Raw genomic sequence first — 15,231 nt, 5'->3', positions numbered from 1 at the left:
TAAATGTCTTGTGGCTTCGTGTTAAGTTGAGCAGAGACATTTGCCTTCACTTGCATGCCTTGTGAACCTATCATAATATGTCGTCCAATTAAGTACCAAAAGTTTACTTTTCTAATCTCATTTAGACATCAAAAGACGACCTAATGATATAGGAAATAATCACAAAATGGACGCTCATCAGGTGGGAAAAAAAGTACCAGGGATGCATAATAATCGTCCGATCAAACAATTTGGACGGATCAGATCAAGCCTTCCTCCTTCTCCGGCGAGACAGCTGCCGCCAGCCACCACTTCTTTCTTCTCTGGCGAGAAAACCACCCTCACCACCATCATCTCCGACCACCCCAACCACAACGCCGCCGCCGGCGGCAGCAAGAGCGAAGCCCATACCGTATCAAATCGCCACCATCTCTTGGATCGCCACCCATCAAATCTATACGATTCTCATATGCGTCCGGTGACAACCACTTTAGAACGGATGAGGGCACCGCCCGTACCGTATCCACCGGAAAATGAAACTGATGATTGCCGGAGATGTCGCTGGAAGTGGTGGCGGCGGTTGTCTCGCCGGAAAAGAAGAAAGAAGGAAGAGGTGGTGACGGTCACTAGAGAAGGGGGTGGTGGCGGCGACTGTTGTCTCACCGGAGAAAAAGGAAGAAGAAGGAGGAAGATGGTTGATCGGATGGTGGAGATTGATCCCCTTGTACTTTTTTGATTACTTGTCCCCTATATAACCATCCCTATATAGGAAAAAGTTCATGTGAGAACCATTTAAATTGGAAGAACTATAAGAACCTTTAAATTATAACTTGATGTTCATATGTTAATAGTATATGTGAACAAATTTGTTCACATATGAACGAATCAAGTTATAGTTAACACTCCATCTGTCCCACTAGATGTGTCTTAGTTTGAATATTTTCAATCTTTATTTTTAAACTTTGACCTCAAATATATTTTGTTGTGTATAAAACTTGATAAATATTATACTATTAAAAAACACATTTAAAACACAATCAATTCATATAACTTTTATCAAATATTATTCGACACAAATAAAATTATTTAAGGTCAAAGTTACAAATGTTAGACATTCAATATTCAAAACATGACACTTCTAATGGGACGGAGGGGATATTACCTATGTCCGTATATAAATGGTTCTCACATGAACCTTACCCTGTATATATATATATATATATATATATATATATATATATATATATATATATATATATATATATATATATATATATATATGGGGTAAGTGAGTTTGGGGTTGTCTCATATCTAAGCTTAGATGGAGAACACCTCACATTTTGTTTTTTAAATCATATAATTCATGGGGGTCCATGATTTTATTTAAAATACAAACAAATATTACAATATTTGAATGTGAAAGGTTTTTATCTAAGTTTGGATGAGGAACAACCCATATTCACTTTTCCATAAATATATATATATAGAGAGAGAGAGAAAATGATCCGTACTGTACACTTTACCTAAACTTACGTACTGTCACATCAAAAAAAAGTTACATATTAAACCTTTGAGTTTGATAAACATACATAACCCCTCCTGAATTTTACATAAACCCCCTTTGAATTTTACATATTCCCCTTGCTTTACCTAAGATAGGTACTGCATGTTTTACCTAACATTTCTCCACATATATATATACTCAATTTTCGGTAAAACAAAGTATGAGAGAAGTACGATGTAGACAACTTTATTTCTATTCAAAGATAAAAAGATTAATTTTAAAAGCACCTTTTACCTAAAGATTTTACCTTTGAAAAAATATTCTCAAAAGTGCACTTTCAAAGAAAAAAAAAACACTGAAATAACCATTGAGTCTGATTTTAATCAATATCAATGGTAAATTTAGTAACAGGGACCAAACCTAACAAAAGATAAATCCCAAAGGGGTTACTAGATCACTCTCCTTTTAATCAAACATCTAAAAACCCTACCCTCCTCCCAGCCGAAAAAAAAAGGAAAAAGAAAACTCTGCAAAAATTCAATTCCAAATGACCATTATCATCTCCACTCCATTTCTATAACAAAAAATTTCAAATCAAATCAAATTAAATCAATTCATGGCAGCAGTTTCAAGAGGTCTTATTTCATATCTGCGTCATCTATCACTAAACCCTAATAATCACACCCATCAGGGTTTTATTTCAATAAGAGCCATAACCATAACCAGTAATTTGTTTTTAAGACCATTCAGTTCAGAGGCAGCACTGCCTCTGAATGATTCAGAGGATAGTGATGGGAGGATCATTGAAGCGAAAACACGTGCGATGAGACCTGATTCGAGAAGAACTGGATTGATTGCAGTAAAATGTGGAATGACTGCGTTATGGGATAAATGGGGTAAAAGGGTTCCAATTACTGTTCTTTGGTTGGATGAAAATATTGTTTCTCAAGTTAAAATCCCCGAAAAAGAAGGCATTACTGCCCTTCAGGTCCCCCCTTTTTTTCTTTTTCTATTTATTTTTTTACTATTATTTGTTTTGCAATTTGAATTGCTTGTTTTGGAATTTGTTAGGAAATAGTGGGCGTTTATTGTTATTATTATTAGGTTTTATGGAAGCAGGCTCTCTACCTTTGGGTAGAGGTAAGACTGTCTACAGCTCACCTCCCCCATACCCCGCTCAGGGATTGGGTACAGTTGTTGTTGTTGTTGTTGTATTATTAGGTTTATGTTAGTATTTAGTTGTAGGCATAATGACATTGAAAATGTAGACCTGAAATTGCGGTTGAATATGATTTATCTTTCGATATGTCTGTTTTTTGACATAAAATGTTATCGTTTGATAAAGCTCGTTATTTATTGACCCGTTGGTGCTACTTCTTTAGTGGCTTGTCAGGTTGGTAAAATGTGAATGTTACACCAAAAAGATAACATTTTGGGTAGAGGTTTATGTTAGTTTCTGTGAATGTTACACAGAAACCTACTAACTCGGCTTTTTTTTTTCATGAAGTTTTAATCTTAGTCACTGTTTGTCAGAGATGGAGTAGGCAATTTTGAGCTTGCTTTGAAAGCCTAGTTAGACTCGGTAGCTCTGGACAAGATTTGTTAAGTTCGATAGCTGTTTTGCCTCCTTTTAGTGTTATTCATTCAATGAGTTTAAATTTGTCGGTTAAAGGAAACTTTTATAAAATAACAAAGTACGTTGCAGATGTCTTGAATGAGAGATTTATGAATTAGTTAACTGATTTGTCTAGATAGGAGGTTGACCCGAAGTTATGAGTTATGACTTTTTAATGGATTGATCTGCATGGATTGATTCAAATAGGTGGATATATTGATTACTGGAGAATGTAATGGAGGACTGGATCAGATCAGATTTCGATCAAGATAAAATCCTTTCATTGGCCTACCTTACACCAGGCATTGTTCCTGGAAGGCTCCTTTGATACCACATCACTGCCCTTTCAAACCAATTTCAAATGTGCAGAATTTGTTGTCATATACATTGTAATGGACGAGCAATAGTACCCGCGCAATGCGGCGGTGGGATGGTGGGGTGATAGGTCATTGGAGGTGATAAGTCATAGAGTGTGATAGCCAAATGCCTTAGCCGTACGCGCTCCGTACTCGGATTTAAAAATTCGTCGAAAGTATATCGAATGACATCTCTAATGAAAGAGCATGAAATTTTAAGAACGCCCATACAATTTTTATAATTTATCGATATACGGTTTTTGAGATAAAAGATTTTGAATAAATTAGAGGAATAAAATGATTTATGGAGGAGAAAGAAAAAAAAACGAGTTTGAGGAGAGAGAAAAACATGAGTGGTTGGGATTTAAAGGTATTATAGGTATATTAGGTTGAGATGTTTAAATTACGAGTAGTAAATAAAGAAGGAGGGTAATTTTAGGTAGTTCAAATCATTTTTTGAGATTTAATAAAAGGGCAAAATGCTTTATAAGATAGTATTAGATAGAGGAATGTAACAAAACTACGAGGGACATCTATCTCTAATAGACCTATATATATAAGTGTTTACCATAAACCTGGTGAACTAAGTAAAATTCTGCTTGATGCGTTGATATTGTGGATGATCATGATGTCATTGCCTTCTTTTGCAGCTAAATTTATGTTGAAAGTAAATGTTGAACCTTATAATCTCTATTCTACTATTTTTACGATATAATCAAGTATTTGAGATTTTTATATTAGGAAATGTTGAAAACTTCAAAACTGGTTCTCACATATATATTAGAGCTAAGTTTTTAATTACAAACACATGTTTACAAATTGAGTTTTCATATGATGGACCAATTAACTTACAATTTTTTTTATCTTTCATGTTTCTCTCTCCATCTTCTATTGGTGACACATAACTTTGTAAACATTTGTTTGTAATTAGTTTGTCTCTCTAGCATTTCTCTTATTATAAATGTTAGCTATTAATCTTTTTTTTACAAATATTGAGAATACATAAAGGTATTTAATCCAGTATGCTGATCTTTTGCGTCTTTTGAGATGACTCCCTTATTTCCTCCTTAGGAGCTAGTCCAGTATGCTTAGTTGATTTTAATTAAAAAAAAGTGTATAACTTGGTTGAGTTTGCCAACCTGCGTTGCTGGGTAAAAAAAGGCACTTGTCTTTTCTATCACTAGCTACGGGCAAACATCAGAGCGTTGAATTTTGTTAGAAATGTCAAAAGCTGTCAAATAGTTAGATAATGTTAAAATGTTATTTGTCCGGCCACATTGCGTTGATACTGTTTTAGTCTGTTACTAATTCAATGGTGTTGCTGGTATAGATTGGTTGTGGGCACAAAAAAGAAAAACATTTGACGAAACCAGAAGTGGGACATTTTAGAGCACAAGGCGTCCCTCTGAAGAGAAAGTTGAGAGAGTTTCCTGTGACCGAGGATGCTTTGCTTCCAATTGGCACTCAGATTGGAGTTCGTCATTTTGTCCCTGGCCAGTACGTTGATGTCACTGGGATCACGAAAGGAAAAGGTTTTCAGGTGAATAGTTGTTTAAATGTGTTGTGGATCTTTTTTTCATTAGCCACATGGGAAATTTCTTTTATTGTAAAAGTTTACAAGTTATTAGAACTCTGCTTTAATGTTTTTGCTCATAATGTCTGCAAAATGTGCCTTCTAAAATCCCTAGGAGCAGAATTGTCTCGACGAATAACTCTCAATTTATTTTTGTAATTTTCTTTTTTCGATCAGTAAAGGCTTTAGGATATATGCTTTTTTTTAATCATTTAAGTAATACTCTCACACTCGCCCATTTTTGTCTTCACTTTTGCTAGTATTTGTTGCTCTTTTTATCAAGTAGCAGTTTTATCTCGTTGCGATATGTTTTGACTTATATTTTACCTCTATTATATCTCATATATGATACGTTATCCAGGGTGTGATGAAAAAATATGATTTCAAAGGTGGGCCGGCATCTCATGGAGCATCAAAGTCCCATCGTACTCCTGGTTCTACCGGTCAGAGGGATGCCCCTGGTAAGGTATGTGGTCATACTTCCTTTACATCATTTTCGTGTTTATGTAAACATGACGGGGTTATTCATGTGATCAACCACTGTCAGCAGCCGTTGATTCTTTAGCTATCATCTCATAAAAAGTCATTGTTATTCTTATAGAAAAACAAGAGAAATCATGTCAGTTGTGTTCTGGTTTGATATCCATCCCCTAAAAAATCAGAATTATAGGGGATCACCTCACTCTTATCTGTTTCTTGTTTTTGCTTTTGCTTATAATTTTCTCTGCAATTCAGGTGTTCAAAGGAAAGAAGATGCCTGGTCGAATGGGAGGGAAACAGAGAACCGTTAAAAATGTGTGGGTATACAAGATAGATCCTGCAAGAAACTTGATGTGGGTCCGAGGCCAAGTATGAATTTTGGCTTCCCTTGACTAGATATCAAGTCTTGCTTTAAACTCGTAGATAGAAAATGTCTACTTCTAGGGTTATTACATTTTTGAACCACACATGAAATTCTATCCTTTTTTTTTTCTTCTGAAAATAATGTTATCTATATTTGAATTATAGGTACCCGGAAACGAGGGAGATTTTGTATTCATAAAAGATGCATGGTACAAGAAACCAGATATATCGATGCTTCCATTCCCAACCCACTTTTCTACAGAAGATGAGGACGTAACGAGTTTGGAACCTATTGTTGCTGATCTTGGAGATACAGATCCATTTATGGCTGCAGATTAATCAAAGCATGAGTTACTACCATTGGCTTTCTTTTCTGTGTGTCAAGTTCTCGGTGCAGATTAGTCCTTCATAATTAACGAAGACGCTGGAAAGTAGCAGCTTGGATTTTCTATTGTTTTAACTAGAAATAGAAAGGAAAATGTAATGTTTTTTTTTTTTTTGTTACTATTCTGAGGGATGTGGCAGCTGTGGTGGCTCGCTGAGAATTATAAAAGTGCGCTTTTTATCAAATAAAATGACATTAGCTATTATAGTGATTAGTATTTTAAATGGTTATTAGTGGTTTGTTACTTGTAAAAGTGAGCATGTATCTAGGAGATTAGTATCGTGTGATTGCAACATTATCATTTATCAAGACATAATTGTGGCTAAAGTGAAATGTTTGTTATTACTTATATTTTAAACTGTCTTCCTAGGTGTACAAAGCTTCTATTTTCTGAGTGGTTCGTCTGGTGTACCAAGCTTCTATGGCCAAAATCAGCACAGTTTTACCTTTTTGATATCATAGAGTTTTAGATTCATTCACAATCTTTTCTCTTGATCATGTTAGCCTCAAAAGATCATCCTTCATCTTCTACAATCTAATGAGAGATGAAGATGACATTCATCATTAGAACATGGAACTGGTAGGTTCTCTTTCAGCATCACCCATGATGGTAAGTTGGCAACTATGCTCGTTTTTAAAATGACATATTCTGCGACTTTTTACACTCAGTGTGGTATTTATGTTACATTTTAGATAATCAAGTCCACACTTGGTTAGCTTTCTTTTGGCAAAAAAATGAAAATTAAACTGATCATTCTCGTATTACTAGGCAAATCTCTTCGACCTTGGCTTTTGTAGACAAAGCTGTACAATTCAACTACAAGCTCAATGCAACAAGTAATCTAAAACCTAAACTTCGAAATAGAAAAAAAAGGTAATTTGTTTTTTCAAGAACAATAAATACTTTCTTTCAACATCATTAGTTTTTTTTTGTATTCGCGCTATGTGACGGCCCCACATATGTAGTGGAAGAACCCGTGTTATTAATATGGCGGCGGTGCACACCTTTGTCGTCTATTGCGAGTAGGACCACTGCCCAATATTCATCACTAGCCTCTGGAGTATTCTTTTATTATATGATGTAAGAATCTTTAAAGGAGACATCACATCAGACAGTTGTCTTATCTGGATGAGAAATCTTATCTTGATAGAGTATTCTAGATAGGAAATAAGTTTTAAAGTTCAACAAACATATACCATTCGATTCCTAGTAAATGATATTCATAACCAAGAGTTTCAGCTCTCTATTGAGTACTTTACATCTTTGTACTTGCAAGTATCACAAAGAACAATCACAATATAAGCTAAAAACTTGAACTTTTTTGTCAAATTACATCATGCTGATAGCAGATGTCCACAAGTTAACATAAAACACTAGCTAAATCCCAATTTCTGACATTTATAGTTTAACAATGGAACATAATTCATTACTGCTATTCAGTTTATTTCGTTATCTAAACTGCATTGCTACTTGCTAACAGTTTCCTGTTATATATCCCTTAATTAGGGCTTAGACATCCACCACCACGGATATCCTCTTCCATCATTGCCAGGTAGCCGCCGTCCACCACTTGTGCTAATCGGGATGAAGAATCTCTCAAAGATCTTTGGTGTGTTATATGCAATGGCCAATGCATTGGACGCGAGTTGGGTGGAATTTAATAGAACATCCGACGTAGCCTTCCTTAACTTAGGTCGGTCCTCAAACCCATCCAAACACGTTTCTTGCTCTGAAACCACGGCACTAAGCCACGTCATGAGGTCATCTTTTCTCTCAAGGATGGTAGGGAGATCATTCTTTTCGACTATATTCAATGAATCATGAAGATTGTCAACTGCAAACCCCACAAGCTCATGGCAATCACTTATCGCTTGATCATTAGAACCAACGACGCCATCAAAGGATGAATCGGCATCAGTCATTGCCTTGAGGACTGCAGAGATAGAAGCAGAGAGGATGTTACGTGGTGACGTCTTGTGCTTTTTAAACAAAGGGCTCAAGGTGGTCCTGCATGTTTACTTGTACTCTGTGTTGGCACATATGGAGCTAATGGTGTACCGTGAACGATAAACGCCAATGTTCCTGGATTCGGCCGAGATGAACAATATGAACAAGATGGAGAGTGGTTCAATGTCGTTTGATTTGCAAAATTTCATTGTATTGGGCATGTACATGTCTAGGCAAACAAGGAATATACAATAAATCTTGATATGGAAATAAATCTAATATATATAAGCCATATATATAAGTTGTTTATATTCATACAAAGATTTGTATTCTTTGTTTTGTGCCAAATTAAAGAGAAACAAGCTTCTCTTAAATCTTCTATATTTTTAGTTTGATTAATTATTCGATATACATTTAATCTTGATACCTATACATCCGCTCCACCCGTGTCTGCCTCCTCACCACTACCAACTATTATAATCTCTACACCAAACTACACTGGCACCTACATTTTTTCCGTCGTTAGGATCATCTGTCCGTCTAATTTTTTGATGCTAACCCAAAACCGTCCAATGAATCTGGTTTAACAGGTTTAGTTGGTTTTGACCAAACCCTGTACATCTCTACTCCACATCAGATTAGGACTCCTCTCTTTGACCGGTAAACAGATCAGCTTTAATTTAGGGACTCGGGGAGGCAACTCATGAATTTAGGGAGTGGTACATGACTATTCTCACCTTTCATTACTTGAAATATATGCGTTATCCTGCATTTTGGTCTTTGTCTTTTGATTATCTGAGTTTTTTCAGACCTGCTTATCTCGAATCAAGTCAGCTATGTTGTTTTGTGGTAAAAGAAACATCATTATTGCATTTTGTAGACAAGGATTGTACAATTCAGCTACAATCTAGCTTCAATGCAACGAGTAATCTAATTAAAACCTAAACTTTGTAAGGAAAAAAAAAGCAAGTAATTGTTTTCTCAGAAAAAAACATCATGTTCTTGAATTTTTAATGAATAACAATAGTACTAATCAGTAACATTTTTGAAGCTTGAAACACAATATTGAATGGTTACATCCCATTATACTATCATTCTGTTTCTCAACCTAGAATGTGAAACTGAACTAAGTTTTAAATTTAGCAAACATATACAGAACAGACTCAATGAAGGTCAGTTTTGCGGCCTAACCATCACAGTGACCATAACCTTTTTCCTGGCGTTTTAAAGTTTAACAAATATGTTTCATAACTAATACTATCGAGTACTGCACATAAGTTTAACTTATAAGTATTAGTGTATCACAAAAGAAAAATCAGAATATAAGCTAAAAACTTGAACATGTTAAAATACACATAATGCTTATAGCAGATGTCCAAGATAAACATAAAACACATTAGAACATTTATAGTCTAACGACCGAACATAATTCATTACTATTATTGTCTTTTTTTTTTATATAAATCTAAACTGCATTGCTACTTGCTAACAGTTTCCGGTTATATATCCCTTAGGGCTTAGACATCCACCACCTTGGATATCCTCTTCCATCGTTGCCAGGAAGCTGCCGTCCACCAATAGGAATGTAGGATGGTCGTTGAAAGATCCCTGGTGTGTTAGCTCCAATGTCCAATGCATTCTCCCAAAGTAGTGTAGAATTTAACAGAACATCCGACATAGCCTTTCGGTCCCCAACCTCATCCAAACATGTTTCTGTTTCTGCTCCTACGGCACTAAGTTTGTTCATCACGTCGGGTATTTTGTCAACCAGGCTAGGAAAATTATGAATCTCCTTCACTATATCCAATGCTTCATGAACTCATGGCAATCCATTATTGGTTCATCAGTAGCATTAAAAAGGCGATCAAATGATGACTCTGCTTCCTTCAACGCCTTGAGGATTGCGTAGGTTGAAGCATAGAGGACGTCTCTTGGTGATGTCTCGTGCTTTTTAAACAAAGGCCTCAAGGTGTTGACGCATACTTTCTTGTGGCTAGTGTGGGAACATATGGTACTAATGGTGTACCGATAAACGCCAATGTTCCTTGATTCGGCCGAGATGAACAAGATGGAGAGTCCGAAAAAGAATAGGTTGTTTTTCATGGTAATGTTGTTTGATTTGCATAGTTTAATTGTATTGGGCATATATGTTTTGATATATATAGGTGAATAAGGGACGTATAATAAGTTCTTAATATGGAAATGAAATAATGATTACTTGTTCATATTATATATTATATATAAGCCATATATATAATTGTTATTGTTATTGTTATATATATATATATATAGGGAAAAGGGAATATAAGGCTGTCCGGTACCTAAGCTTAGGTGTGGAACCCCTCACATACTAATATTTTATTAAGTCTTGTTTAATGAATAAATGCATGGGCCTCATGATTTTTATGGATTAAAAAAACAATGTGTGAGTGTTCCACACCTAAGCTTAGATATCCGACAGCCTTATATTCCCATCCCTATATATATATATATATATATATATATATATATATATATATATATTCATACAAAGATTTTTATTCTTGTTTTGTGCCAGATTACACGAAAAAAAAGCTTCTCTTGAATCTTCTATACTTTTAGTTTGATTATTGGATATATGGATCATTTTTAAATTTTGTGCCAGATTACACGAAAAAAAAGCTTCTCTTGAATCTTCTATACTTTTAGTTTGATTATTGGATATATGGATCATTTTTAATCTTAGAATATTTTCATTCTTGTTTTGTACTCTATATAGGCGAGGTGTTTTTTGTTTGGTTTCTCTAACCATTATTCTAAGGGGATGGTTTTAATTTGTTTATAGAAATTCAACATTAACTAAACATTTATATTTTCATAAATAAAATAATAATAATAATAATAATAATAATAATAATAATAATAATAATAATAATAATAATAATAGCAATAATCTATAACATAATTAAAAGAGGGGGTTGAGGGTACACTTAGCACCCCTAATCCACCTCCTTGAGTCTAATCCCCCCTCCTTATTAATACTCTAATTTTTTAAATATTAATCTAAATTAATTTACACTTTTTGGTTTCCAATCACCAATTTACACTTTAACCCAATCTAAAACAATTAATTTACACTTTTTAGTTTCCCATCACCAATTTACACTTTAACCCAATTTAAAATAATTAACTTACACTTTTTGATTTTCCACCACCAATTTACACTTTAACCTAATTTATATTTAATTATACTTTTATATATATAGTTTACACTTTTAGAATATAAGAAATTGTAAATTTTTTATTTAACTAAAGTTGAAAAAAATGGGTAAACTGAAATCAATATTTATATGGAGTTAATTTTCGTATGTTTCTTCGTTGGGCGGATAATTTTTGGAGTATTTTGACCGATGGAGTGGCTATTCAGCTAGCAAAATTTCAAGTTAATTTCGGTATATCTATTTAATATATTTGAAATCCAATTTTTTAGCTTTGATTAATATATTTTAAGACTACCCGTCCATTGATAATAATAATAATAATAATAATAATAATAATAATAATAAAGTTGATATATAGATATAAAGCATAAAAATTAACATTTTTGAAAACGACCATAAAAATATTAAAATGTAAGAATATATTTTAGACTATATATCAACAAGGACTTCAATATTTGACATAATTATATAGATTTCTGTTTATTTGTACTATATATCGATGATAAGAAATATATTACTAGAATATGATATATGATATGATGATGATAATATGAAGATTAAGCAATATATATTTGCTACATATCCATGATTAATTAGCAAGTTACAACCCAATATTTTGGATACAAAAATCGATTAATATACAAAAGGATCTATTTAATGAGACAACTCTATAATTCGGGCACAATTAAGACAATGTAAGTTATATCTTTTGATATTTACAAGTAATTTACACCTTTCAACAAAAATATATATATATATATATATATAAAGGGGTCTAGACTTCATAGTCGATCCTAAATGTAAGCGGATTATGGAAAAGTTTCCCTATATTGATTATATAGATGTACATCACTAGAACTTTATTCAAGATTCATTAACACAAAGCTTTAGATTACCACGATAATGAGTCTCAACTTAAATATATGTACCAACCAAACTTAAATGTGTGTACAAACCCAACTATGCATACATATATATCTCCAACCATAACTTAATTGCGGATACCAACCCAACTGCATACATCTATATCTCCAGCAAAAAGTTAAATGTGTGTACAAACTCAACTTAAATGTGGATACCAACCCAAGTACCCAACTACATACATCTATATTTTCAACAACTTAACTATGTGTACCAAATTACCAACCCAATTAAGGATACATCTATATCTCCAGCAACAACATAAATATGTGATAGCTCAAATGGTTTAGGGGTTTTCAAGTTTTATTTTTAAATTACTTAATATATCTTAGCAATTAAGTGGTGGATTTGGATCAATAAATGCCACATGTTAACCTTAGTTTGACCCAAATTTGAAGCACAAACTAAGTTTAATGTTATTTTGTTTGCAACTTATTCCATAAAACAGGTAGAATAAGGTTTGATAAGAAATGATGTTAAACTAAGCCATAATAACATAACCTCGATCTCAAAAACTTTCTAAGTATCTACCATGAGAATATTATAATTTTATTCATTAATTATCATACACAATAATCATCCTAAGCCTAAATAATAAACAAAAAGTTGCATTTTAAACATTACTAACCCTAAGAAAATAAAATAAAAAGATTTTTATGGTCACAATTTTTATACATATATATATTGTTGAATGTCCACTTGTTTAATTTGATTTGAAAAAAGAAAAGAAAAGCAAGGTTAACAAGAACAACGTGGTGGGAGGGAAGAAAGAAAGATAAAAAAAAAAAAAATGGAGATGGAGATGAGCTGCGAAAACCTACCAAGCCTTGTATCTTCATTCGTCGACACTTTCGTTGACTTTTGTGTAACCGATGGAATGTTTATGCCCCCGGCCCCACCTCCGCCGTCTCCTCCTCCGCCTACTTTCATCTCATTACAATCCTCCTCTTCAGAAAACCAACGGCGGCGATTAATCGCAATCGGCGATCTCCATGGCGACCTGATGAAATCAAAGGAAGCACTCCGGTTAGCCGGTTTAATCGATTCGAAAGATAACTGGTGCGGCGGTGGGTCCACTCTTGTTCAGGTCGGTGATGTCCTTGACCGTGGTCATAATGAATTAAAAATTCTTTATTATTTTGAAAGACTTAAAAGACAAGCTGTTAAAACAGGTGGTAATGTTATTACTATGAATGGAAATCACGAGATTTTGAACTTAGATGGCGATTTTCGGTACGTTACTCCTTCGGGTTTAGATGAATTTAATCGCTGGGCTTTTTGGTATTCAATTGGTAGTAACGTGAAAAGAAAATTAGGAGGAGGGTATAAGGAGAGTAACGACTTGTATGACGGTATTCCGTCTACTTTCCCTTTTATAAAACGCCGATACGTTCAAGGATTTAGGTCTCGTATAGCTGCATTGAGGCCTAATGGTCCTATTTCCACTAGGTTTTTATCAAACAATTCGACCGTGCTTGTTGTTGATGACTCTGTGTTTGTTCACGGTGGCCTTTTGGCGAGTCATGTTGATTATGGTTTAGAACGGATTAATCAAGAGGTTAGCGATTGGATTAGCGGGACTAAACGTAAGGTTACTTCTAGTTTAGTTAGGGGAAGGAATTCTGTTGTTTGGTTGAGGATATTCTCTAACGAGCAATCTAAGGACTGTGATTGTCGTACGCTTGAACACGTGCTTTCTACTATTCCCGGGGCCAGGAGGATGATCATGGGTCATACGATTCAAGAGTCGGGTATTAATGGTGTTTGCAATAACATGGCTATTAGGATTGATGTTGGCATGTCTAGAGGTTGCATTAATGGATTGCCGGAGGTTCTAGAGATTACTAATACTCATGGAGTACGCATCCTAACATCAAACCCCAACCCCAACCCTCCTCCTCAACAGCCTGTTTTCATCCCTCAAGAAGTTGGACCTAAACAAGTTCCAGTCAAGGCTTAATTTCTGCTGCTATAAGTTTTTGATTTTGGTCCTTTTGTTACACTAGATAGCTTCTAGACTGTAGTTTAAGGGTTGCTGGCTGGCTGCTGCTTTTTAAGTGTATCCTAACAATGCAACTTTTACATTTAATAATTATATTATTTCTTTTGTATTATGTCTGTATGTGGTGGCAGGGGATGATGAGAGAGAGAGTGAGAACTCTTTTTGGTGTTTATTCTTTGGTTTGATCTTGCCCTATAGTCCCTTAATCTTGTTTTGGTAGCATTTGTCTTGCTGGTCAAAAAAAAAAAACAAACAAAGCAACAATATTTTGTTTTGGTGGCTTTCTTTGATTCTCATTGATAATCAACAAATCATTATAAATTGTTATGTTTATTTTAGATATGTTTTTCTTTTTAGTTTTTCCATCTTTTTTATATATACTCGTACATTTTATGTTTGTGCCCTGTCGTTTCTTTGTGTAGTTATATGATTTTGTGAGTTGTTATGTTTTATTGCAACTATAATTTAATGATTAGGATTTTTAAGTGGAAAAAGGAGAATTTATTGTTGTAATTGTAGTGAAGTTAATATTGCAATGATAGGTGTCGTTACTATATGTATCTGTATGTGTGTATAGATGTATATACATATTGTTGCAATATTTATTACTTTTCTTATCAAGGACACTTTCATAGTCAACTAGATACGTGATTAAGTACCGTTGGGGATTAAATCTAAACAGCCAGTTTGTTCATTCCCTTTTATGTAGATACAAGTATTTTGGTCAATTTGTAGATTTCTTGTTGTTAGCTTTGTAACATGGCAAAAAACAAGCTTGTGTAAGTTGACCATTTGACCTGTTAGTATACCATTTTGATCCTGACTATGCTTATAAGTCTGACCATTTGTCCATTTGACCAATTTAGATCCATTATGATCCTTTTTGAGCTGCTTTGTTAGTCTAT

At 34.1% G+C, this 15,231-nt stretch overlaps 3 protein-coding genes across 3 annotated transcripts; 2 read left to right on the top strand and 1 right to left on the bottom strand.

The window, feature by feature from the left end:
• The first annotated feature begins 1,979 nt into the window (after positions 1 to 1,979).
• LOC122578150 (50S ribosomal protein L3-2, mitochondrial) lies at positions 1,980 to 6,566 on the top strand. Its single transcript, XM_043750046.1, has 5 exons — positions 1,980 to 2,471; positions 4,785 to 4,994; positions 5,389 to 5,493; positions 5,763 to 5,876; positions 6,036 to 6,566. The coding sequence occupies exons 1-5, from the start codon at positions 2,100 to 2,102 to the stop codon at positions 6,207 to 6,209; spliced, it is 975 nt and encodes a 324-aa protein (XP_043605981.1). The 5' UTR covers positions 1,980 to 2,099; the 3' UTR covers positions 6,210 to 6,566.
• A 1,192-nt stretch (positions 6,567 to 7,758) lies between these two features.
• On the bottom strand, positions 7,759 to 9,950 carry LOC122610486 (putative pectinesterase/pectinesterase inhibitor 26). Its single transcript, XM_043783472.1, has 2 exons — positions 9,736 to 9,950; positions 7,759 to 8,263 (listed from the first exon to the last, which is right to left on the bottom strand). The coding sequence occupies exons 1-2, from the start codon at positions 9,948 to 9,950 to the stop codon at positions 7,759 to 7,761; spliced, it is 720 nt and encodes a 239-aa protein (XP_043639407.1).
• Positions 9,951 to 13,047: 3,097 nt separating this feature from the next.
• LOC122579062 (shewanella-like protein phosphatase 2) lies at positions 13,048 to 14,438 on the top strand. Its single transcript, XM_043751151.1, has one exon. The coding sequence runs from the start codon at positions 13,115 to 13,117 to the stop codon at positions 14,282 to 14,284; it is 1,170 nt and encodes a 389-aa protein (XP_043607086.1). The 5' UTR covers positions 13,048 to 13,114; the 3' UTR covers positions 14,285 to 14,438.
• The last annotated feature ends 793 nt before the right edge of the window (positions 14,439 to 15,231 follow it).

Source organism: Erigeron canadensis, chromosome 8, assembly GCF_010389155.1.
Source record: "Erigeron canadensis isolate Cc75 chromosome 8, C_canadensis_v1, whole genome shotgun sequence".
NCBI lineage: Eukaryota > Viridiplantae > Streptophyta > Magnoliopsida > Asterales > Asteraceae > Erigeron > Erigeron canadensis.
The sequence above is the reverse complement of the archived record's forward strand: the minus strand, read 5'-3'. Positions and strand labels throughout refer to the sequence as shown.

Excerpts from the sequence above, each read along its gene's own strand:
- LOC122578150 (XM_043750046.1), top strand. The coding sequence starts at position 2,100 with ATGGCAGCAGTTTCAAGAGGTCTTATTTCATATCTGCGTCATCTATCA. Across the intron at positions 2,472-4,784 it reads AAGGCATTACTGCCCTTCAG|ATTGGTTGTGGGCACAAAAA; the intron begins GTCCCCCCTTTT and ends TTGCTGGTATAG. Across the intron at positions 4,995-5,388 it reads CGAAAGGAAAAGGTTTTCAG|GGTGTGATGAAAAAATATGA; the intron begins GTGAATAGTTGT and ends TACGTTATCCAG.
- LOC122610486 (XM_043783472.1), bottom strand. The coding sequence starts at position 9,950 with ATGAACAAACTTAGTGCCGTAGGAGCAGAAACAGAAACATGTTTGGAT. Across the intron at positions 8,264-9,735 it reads GATGGAAGAGGATATCCAAG|GACCACCTTGAGCCCTTTGT; the intron begins GTGGTGGATGTC and ends GTAAACATGCAG.
- LOC122579062 (XM_043751151.1), top strand. The coding sequence starts at position 13,115 with ATGGAGATGGAGATGAGCTGCGAAAACCTACCAAGCCTTGTATCTTCA.